General features: G+C 41.7%; 1 protein-coding gene and 1 long non-coding RNA gene across 3 annotated transcripts in view; one reads left to right on the top strand and one right to left on the bottom strand.

Moving 5' to 3' along the window:
- plxna1a (plexin A1a) overlaps nt 1-9,220 on the bottom strand; it is a 239,102-nt gene that overhangs the window by 10,219 nt on the left and 219,663 nt on the right. For both annotated transcript variants that reach the window (XM_034875903.1, XM_034875904.1), the window contains exons 23-28: nt 8,682-8,840; nt 8,225-8,291; nt 3,432-3,578; nt 2,704-2,863; nt 1,271-1,374; nt 1,080-1,176 (exon numbers count right to left, since the gene is read on the bottom strand). In XM_034875903.1, coding sequence (XP_034731794.1) covers nt 1,080-1,176; nt 1,271-1,374; nt 2,704-2,863; nt 3,432-3,578; nt 8,225-8,291; nt 8,682-8,840 — 734 coding nt within the window. The remainder of the gene's footprint in view (nt 1-1,079; nt 1,177-1,270; nt 1,375-2,703; nt 2,864-3,431; nt 3,579-8,224; nt 8,292-8,681; nt 8,841-9,220) is intronic.
- Nucleotides 1-9,220, top strand: part of LOC117947257 — a 24,683-nt gene that overhangs the window by 14,806 nt on the left and 657 nt on the right. The window lies entirely within an intron of this gene.

Here is a 9,220-nt window from a genome sequence, read left to right as displayed (position 1 = left end):
GCTCATAAACACACACACACACACACACACACACACACACACACACACACACACACACACACACACACACACACAGTTTCAGTACGAATGTTCCCTAGTTCAGAGTCAAGGCGCCTCTAAATCAATAGACTAAACTTCTTACTACAAAATTCAAGATATTTGTTGTGTGAGTTGCTATAACCAATATTTATATTGCTTAAAGAGACAGGCACTCCAACACAGCGTCTCAGACAGAGAGTCAATATAGGTGCAGCAGTCTTGGGTGGGTTAGATTTAGTAGCAGAGGTCTTACTCTCCTGTTAATTTCAGGTAATAGAGTTATCGGAATCTGCCCTTAATGTATACGATTTCTTATAAAGAGACATGTCTGCAACATGATTCCAAATTACTTTCTTAAAGCCGAAGAAGCTTGTGATACATGTCATACCCTCTCTCTCTTCCTATCTTTCCTCTCTATCTCTACAGGGCCAAATAGAGGCAACAATGCTACTCCCAAAGTTTATGTCTATTTGCATATTACCCACACACAAACCCGATTTATACGATTTATATGGGCTTTTAGCGAAAATCCAGGTTACTGTGAGTCTAGATCAGTCTTGAGCCGTGCATGCCTGAGGGTCACTACCCATTTTTGTTATCAGGCAAGGGTCCAATCTTTTACTGCAGAGTGATTTATCTTCTAAATAGTTTAATTCTTCAGTGAAGTATACCATTTTGATGCCGGCCTCAGTCTATCGCTGACGGCCAGGTGCTCTCTCTCCCTCTCTCTCTCTCTCTCTCTTTCACACTGTCAGCCGGGGATCAAGGTGTCTACTTTAATGCCTGTCATTCACAAGCTGTTTGGACATAGTTGGGGAATAGCCTTGGCTGATAGCAATGGATTGCCATTCACAAAGAAAGGAGCCCAATCATGGCCACGATAAACAAGAGAAACAGAGAATGAAAGAGTGAAAGGGTGGTGTGTGTGTGTGTGTGTGTGTGTGTGTGTGTGTGTGGGGGGGTTAGGCAGTTAGAGGGATGGGAATCATTGACAGAATGATTTAAATAGGGTCAATTCAAAAGGGGAATTGGAGTCGAACCGTATCTGCTGAGGCTCTTGGTGAAGGTGGAGGAGTTGGAGATGTTATAGGCAGAGTTCTGCTTTGGCACCAGGGCGATCACCGAGCCATCTGTTACCTGCACACCAAGACACACATCAAAATATTCACTGGATAAATCCAACCCAGCTGTTGCATGTGCTTGTTTTGTGTGCATATCAGTGCTTGCGTACTTGATAGTGAGCCAGTGTGTTGAGGCGTTTCCAGTCATTGTCGATCTTAGTTGTAACGTCTTCATCCTGCAGAATGATTCTGGCCATACGGCCTTGACGCCATTCTTCAGGAAGAGGGAACAGAAGTTTAGAGCAAAGACACTACACAAGTACTCTAAGGGCTCTATCTTGCAACCGGCACAGCGCGGTGCAAAGCCGGACGCAAGGGTCTTTGCTATTTGAGGCAGTCCAGCGGCCATGTTGTTTAAACCGTAAATGCACCTGCGCCCGTCTTTGAGCCCAAGATCGCTGGTCTTACAGGGAGGTGTGTTCAGATTAATTCTTGGCGTATTGCTATCTTGTGGCAGTAGAAAGTAATTGTGCCATTGACCAACCAAAACTTAAAATTATAGTTGATTGTAAATGCTAATGGCGTTCCCGCACTTTTCATGGATTAAGTCTTGTGGGAAACAAAATAGCAGAAACGCGCACAACTAGCCATGTTTGTATTGGCTTGCGTTTTCTCTGTTTGCAGCACATTTCTTTATGCTGCATAGGGATTGTCAGTGTGTTTCCCACTTATAAGTAAATTATATGTAGTCACTTACAGCTGCACATAAATATCTTTTTCATGAACAATAAATTGAATGACTATGTATAATGTCACAGAGGCAAACACACAACTAGATAACACCCTACTTTGCCATTCCACGCAGCTCTACGCAGCGTTTTCGAATATTCAGCTCATTGTTTGGGTCTTAGGTCCCACAACTTTACTGTTTTGGATCACTCTCAACACTCCTGTCAACCTCATTTATAGCTAATAAATCTCTGAAATAAAAAACACTGTACACTACCTCCCCAGCACCAAAAGGCACGCAGACAGAGGTAGCGACTAGATAGCTAACATGTGGAGCATTTAGCAACTAAAAAGCCAGATATTTTGCTTGAAAGTTGATGAAGACCAAAACAGAGCTAAAAAGGGGAGTAAATATCGGCTGTACAGTACATTCACCAGGTGAATACAAACACGACTCCAAATGAATGTTTATATTGCACCATGTCTGCAGGATATGTAAATGAGAAAAGGAGGATAAAATGTCAATGTTCTATTTACAGGTCGTTTGCAATGCTTCCAAGCAGCCAACAAAATTAATGAATGCAGGCTTATTTAAAATATTAATTGATTCTGGTCCCAGTCTATAGTGTTAATTGCAGCTTCAGTTGTTTACCCTTTTTGTCAATAAATTAACATCATTCTGCCATCTAGAACAAAACAAGCAAACTAAAAGAAAATCATTGTAGTGTACAGTGTGGAAATAAGTTTACAAGACACATCTATGGGATGGAGCGGTTCACACAAGCACGCCTCTGGACTGCCATCTGGGCCAGTAATTACATCTTTCTCGTACAGTTACAAAACATGCATGCACGTACAGTATTGTGTGTCTTACCCAGGTCCATATCAGAAGCCTTGGGCCTTTGTGAATAGGGGCTGCCCTTGTACACTGCATCAAGCAGCTTCTCTTTGACCTGAGTAATAGTGTCACAGTTCAGACACTTGACCGTCACCTCTTGGGCGTTCTCATTCTCTGGGTTTACACAGTGCAATGTCTGTGGGAAAAACAGGCGGAAACAAAGGGAAATGAAAAACCGACACAGGCTTTAGGCAAAGACACTGCAAGAACGTTGCTAAATAGTGAGAGGTTTGGATAATTGGTTTGGTGCATTTGAATGTACATCACAGCATTTTCACACCTAGTTTGTCTGCAGCAGCTGTTTTTAAAACCTGGACATTTTCCTAGTCCGTTCAATTTGTTCAGGGCTATAATAACTCAGCATTCGCACATGGGTGCAGACCAAAAACAACTGTAGCAGACAAGTAGCTTTGTCTGAATGTTTCCAATCCAAACCTGAAGTGCTTTGTTTGGAGAGAGAACACTGGGCAATAGATCCCGTTCTCCCTCCCAACACAACTGATGCTGAAGCACCATGTTTACCCTGGAAGGAATCCTTCCCCACAGTTGATTTCCTGACCAATTAAGCAACTGTTGGGCACCACATTTCAACTGCTGATCAGTTAAGAGCTTGCTTTAAAATTGCCATCGTCCACTGTGACTGTAGCTTAACAACTAATCAAGTGATTCAGAGCAAATCCTCAAGACACAATATGTTTACTGACCAGTGTTTTGTAGTCAATCTGTTGCCTGATGAGTTTATCCTCACTGAGGGAGTAGCGGGCCTCTCCTGTGATGGCGTCTATGGGTCCCTTCTCCATCTGCTGCTTGATGGCACAGTAAAGCATGAACAGAGGCTCCCCGGCACACTCCTGGTGAGGGAGCAGACAGACAAGAGAAGAGTTGCCAGCAGTCCATCCAAAGAGTGACACTTGTTTAAATGTAAGAGGCCTAAAGGGTGTAAAGGTGTCCAGTAGTTCATGACAAAAAGCTAAAATTTGAGAACATCCTGAAAAAAACTACAATGTTGCACAGGTATTTATTTTCCTTGTTATCCAATGAATCATCCCACAATCCCTAAGAGGGGTTAAAATACAGTGTAGCCATCCACTTAGTAACACAGTGATTCAACTCAAAGCCAGTAGATGAAAGCATTTATATCTGCTTCCCTGACAGCTCTAGGGGATATCTTAGGATATCTTTGCAAATTAGTGTCAGGGGCGCAAGATTTCTCAGTTTAGTGTGGAATTTGGAAGCAGATGTAAATGCGGTAAGCCCGGCTGCAGTTCATCTGATGTGCACAGAGTGTCGTTAAATAAGGGCTAAAAAAAGGGGTGTTTTGACGCAAGTTAAGCGTGTCTGGAGAGTAATGAAGTTAAGGGAAGAAAAAAGGTTTCTGCTGCTGAATTTGGAATATTGGTTGAAGAGAGACATTTTTGCAGGACTGCATTTATCCCACAAGAGGAAGGCTACATGTGAGGAAAAATTATAAATAACAACCAAAAAGATCGGTAACACTTTACTTGAAGGTATCTACATAAGAGTAACATGACACTGTCATGAACAAATGATACTGTCATGACACAGTCATGACACATGATCCACTGTGAGTCATGTCAAGTTTATGACTTAACGTGTCATGACAGTGTCATTTGGTTTTGTCATGACAATAATTATATAAATTATAATGTAATTTTTCCAGTGATGAATCATTTGCTGCAGCTTTTTGTATTAATTTCCTTTCCCTCCTATGTTGTGTGCCTCTGAAAAGGAACGTCTTAAAATACATGTTGCATCAGACCAAACACGCACTCTTTAGCTGTGCTCTTGCATTTTCCTGGCACAAAACCGGTCCTTTCTTGAAATACGACAAATGCAATTTGACTGTTTAGCGCCTAAAGGTGGGCCACAAATCCTCACTTATTATACCCATCTGTGTCTAGGGGAAGCAATGTTCTACTTAGGCAAACTAGCTATAAGTAATAGAATTCATAACATGCTTTATGTGAGATGTGTGTTAAAGCATCACTTTGTAACACGCGTAATGATGCTCCCTAGGTACTACACACGAAATGAGCATAATATGAGCACTTTAAGTCTTTAAAAAAGTGCTGATTGAAGTAATATAATTTAAAGCTCAAAATCCACCCACACCGCCATAACAATTTTCATTATCTTCTCTCTCTCTCTCTCTCTCTCTCTCTCTCTCACACACACTCTCTCTCTCTCTTAGCATGAAAACTGTTGTGTCATCAGGTATCACCTGTAAGATGCAGATGGGAAGTGGTATAACAGACAGACTTGTACAATATGTATTTTTTTGTACAGCAATGGTATTTTGGTGTAAGCATCTTGTGATTCTCCCTTAAGTGGTCTTGGTCTCTGACTTAAAGCAGCGTTACATGAATCTTTTCAGTTCTCTCCCGTTGTCTACATTACAGAGCTTGTGCGACCACCAGACACAGATGTTATAAATATGTTTCCCACTCTTCGCTCCATCAAAGACACTTGCCAATCAATAGTGTCATTAGTCATCATTTGGCTTCAAGGAAAACACTCCCGACTGAAGTAGCAGCAGTTTAGAGGGGAGAGAAAGGACACATCACCAATACTCATCCTGACAAGAGTTTAATGATTGACCGTAACAGTGCTCAGGGAGATACTTCAGACTGTGTGTATGTGTGTGTGTGTGTGTGTGTGTGTGTGTTGGAAATGCACGAGGTCCAGAAGGAAACTGGGGAAAGTACTAATGTATCTGTCGCACCTTCAAGCACACTCACTTTTCTTCTTCTTCTTCTTACACACACACACACACACACACACACACACACACACACACACACACACACACACACACACTTGCACACACGCGCACACCCACACACGCGCACACCCACACACACAAATCCTTCCTTTTTCTGGTCTTATTTGCTCCTTGCTCTACAATTCTTAACCCCTTACTGTTAAATTTCCCGTCTCTAAGTCTTCATCTCTCTCTTTCACATATGCTAATTCAATATTCTCATGTTTTTTCATGTAGCTACTTTTAATTCTGCATATGTTGCAAATGTATTTGATGTACATGATGCTAAAGTATTGTTATGAGCTAAACCAGGTTGAGCCAGCAAATTAAACACTGATCCCCAAAAGTTCATGAAACTCTTTTAGCTAGTCTTTGCTTCTTTTTTTCAAGTAAATTACTGGAAAAAATATAGCCTACTTAAAATGTACAATGGCCGTAATTAATATTACATTAATAACAGTCAAAGTCACAGATAATTATCATTCAACTGTGCAGTTCCCCTTGGCCCTATGGGGCTTTGTAGCATTCTTCAGAACACTTTGGATTTGCTGCCTTCTAACTGCAGTGTTTTGGGTTTAATCTAATAGGGTTGTTTTTGGCTAAATGCTCTAAAAACCGACTGTGTGTGACCTTCCCTCATCCAGTTGGCAGACGGACAAAGTTAGTGACCGGCTGGTGGACACAGTGAAGCATTTAGGAGCTTAAAGGTCCCATGACATGGTGCTCTTTGCATGCTTTTATATAGACTTCAGTGGCACTCTAAAACCGTATCTGAAGTCTCTTTCCCAAAATTCAGCCTTGGTGCAGAATTACAGCCGCTGGGGCCAGTCCCACAATGAGCTTTCCTTAGTCCATTCCTTAGTGCCATTTCTGAGGCCATAGCTTTTGGGGAGAAGAGATGGGAAAAAAGGGGTGGGGGTGTGGTCTTAAGTTTTTTATCTTAAAGTCCCTAAAAGTACTGATATTAAACAATCTGAAAAGAGACAAATCCCTGTTTGGTTAGCCCTCAACCAGGGACTTTTGCAATCGTTGAGAAAGATATTTGGTATCTGTGGAAACGTTGGTGTCTCAGTCTCTAGATTTCATAATAGAGATAATTGAAGAATGCTACTTTTTCTTTTTTTTCTGTCCATCCACTCTGTTGTATCCCTCTACCTCCTTCATTTGTTCCACTCAAGGCCCGGTTACTTATAACTATAATGTTCGCAATGTCTAAATGACAAAAACACACACAGCTTAACTGGTGTTTTTTTTCTTCTTCCTTTTAGTTACTCTACTTTCTATCCTATTACATAATTTTGTAAATCATTATTATTATTATTTTGGGGCATTTTAGACCCTTGTTTGTATAGCCTGAAAGGAGGAGAGAGAGGATAAATGGCATGCAGCAAAGAGACGCAATCAAATTGGCAGCCGCTGTGTCGAGGAGTAAACTTCTATATATGGGCGCGCGCTCTACCAGTTGAGCCACCCAGGCGCCCTTTTCTATCATATTTTTTTTATTTACACACTAACATTCCTTGAAACCCCCCTCCTCCTCATTTCTCTCTCCTAAACTACTCTAACTTTTACCCTTTATCTCTTACCTCCTTCCTGTCTCTCCTCTGCTTCCTTTGCTTTTTTAACTCCTAATTGTCTAGTCCCCCTCTATTCTTCTTCCCACCTCTAACCCCTTCCTCTCCTCCTCTCATACAAACAATTCCCCCCTCTTGTCCCTTCCTCATTCTGCCGCTTAACGAGAACCTCGTTAGCATCTGGGCCAATTAGGTGGGCAGCTGCTAACGAGATAGAGAGAGCGCACAATCATGCCATTATGATTTTGCTTTGGCTTTTGCCTCCCTCGCTCGGCCACTGCATGCTTGTCTACTATGTTTGCCTTTACTCCATATAGTGGCTTTATTAAAGCCCCCTAATTGCATGCTGAAATTACACTTCAGGGATTTAATGATGCCCCTTGCTGTACAGAGACAGCAGTAGGTTCCAATTCATCGCTAACTATCACTGAAAATCAGCAATGCACAGGGACATTTTGGGGGTATTGTTTGAAAAAAAATAGTTAACTAGTTTTACATAAAAGTTTAGGTGCATTTTACGCACAAAATACATCAATTCACAGCAAGCTGGCTAAAAGAAAAACTGATTGCGTCATTGTACCCAGCCCTTCTGAAAATGCACTTCCAAATGCGTCTCTGTCGCCAGCACTTTTCAAACCTAACTGACGCCCATGTGTGTGAGGACAGCAGGAGTCCCATCGCACCCCTGGTGAGGAAAATGACCTTAAGGCAGAGAGGAGACTGACAACAGAAACTACACAGATGAAAGAGAGATCAGAGGAAGAGAAGATGTGAGATGAAAGAACGTCATAAAGATCAGCGAGGAGGACGTGTCGGCTGCAAGAGTGAAATTATAAGAAGAGAGGATCTTTGGACTAAAAGAAGGACAATAAAACAACAGAGGAGAGAAGAAACGTGCAGTGCTGCGAGGCTTTGATGATCTACTGTTTGTACACTCCACTAAACACAAGCAGCTGAAAAAGGGAAAACCCTTTTATTAACCACAATGAGATTGAATTTGTAACTGGGAAAAATGTAAGCCGGTAACATATTTAAAAACATTGCGCAATACATATTTACTTTAGATGACTATTATCAGTGTTTAAAAGAATAAACAGGAGGATAAGGATGTTATAGGCTCTTGCTTTGTTGTTTGGCTTACCTTAAGGAACTTATACAAGAGGAATGTAAACCAGTTGGTCAGCATCTTCTCAGCGACAGACTCCGTTCTGAAAAACACAACAGAATTAGATTTAGGCCTCCCGCACACTGCCTGTGTGGCGGGAACGTGTCAGCTGTGTGGTGTGTCCGTTAATATTTCGGCCCCCATGTTAACAGGTTTGAGCTTGCTCGCTGCCTGTCTGTCCCGCACGTCTCAGGAACAGCTCGAGCTGTACCAAAAACACGTGCATGCTAGAAATAAGACCCTCGCCTATTATTCACGCGACACGCAAGCGTGTTGCAAGCGTTTCCACCTAAATGACCTAAAGTTGAATAAAACTTAAGTATTAATATACTTAAATATAGTGACATTTTATTGACAATATACAAGATTGGCTGATTTGGCGTTTGACAGCGTAGTCTATATTTTGTTCCACATCCCTCCACATTTTTCTCACCTCCTTAACAGCAGCTTGGGATGATTTTTGCTCTCCAGGTTTCTGTCTATCAGGTCGGACAGCAGCTGTTTCAGCACTCCGGTGGCGTACTCCATCTCCCCCTGTAGCGCCGTCATGATCAGTGATGCCACATTGCCTCGGTCCCGCATTGAAAATGACCTGGAAATGCATAACAACATGCACAATAAAATTCAATATTAATATTTAAAGAATGCCGTTTCAAGCTTTTGTTGAGTCACATCTGAAGCAGTTCCTCTAAATACATTGCTCGCTTAAATATTAATGCACATTTAATCCTAATCCAATGGTGTCTAAGTCTGTTTCGCCATGAATCATTTAGCTGAGTGGTTTAAAGGTGCAGTAGGTAAAATGTATAAAACTAACTTGCTGTCATATTTGCTGAAACGGACCATATGTTCAAGTAGAACTATATCATGCAGGTAAATTAAAAAAAAACAAAAAAAACATACAGCCTGTTTGTCCACTCCCTGTTTAGATGCACTAAGGGCAATGGGGGGGAGAAGGGGGGGGGGGGGGGG

The sequence above is a fragment of the Etheostoma cragini genome, chromosome 7, assembly GCF_013103735.1.
Source record: "Etheostoma cragini isolate CJK2018 chromosome 7, CSU_Ecrag_1.0, whole genome shotgun sequence".
In the NCBI taxonomy this organism is placed as follows: Eukaryota; Metazoa; Chordata; class Actinopteri; order Perciformes; family Percidae; genus Etheostoma; species Etheostoma cragini.
Note: the sequence above shows the minus strand (reverse complement) of the source record. Positions and strands in the feature narration are given on the sequence as shown.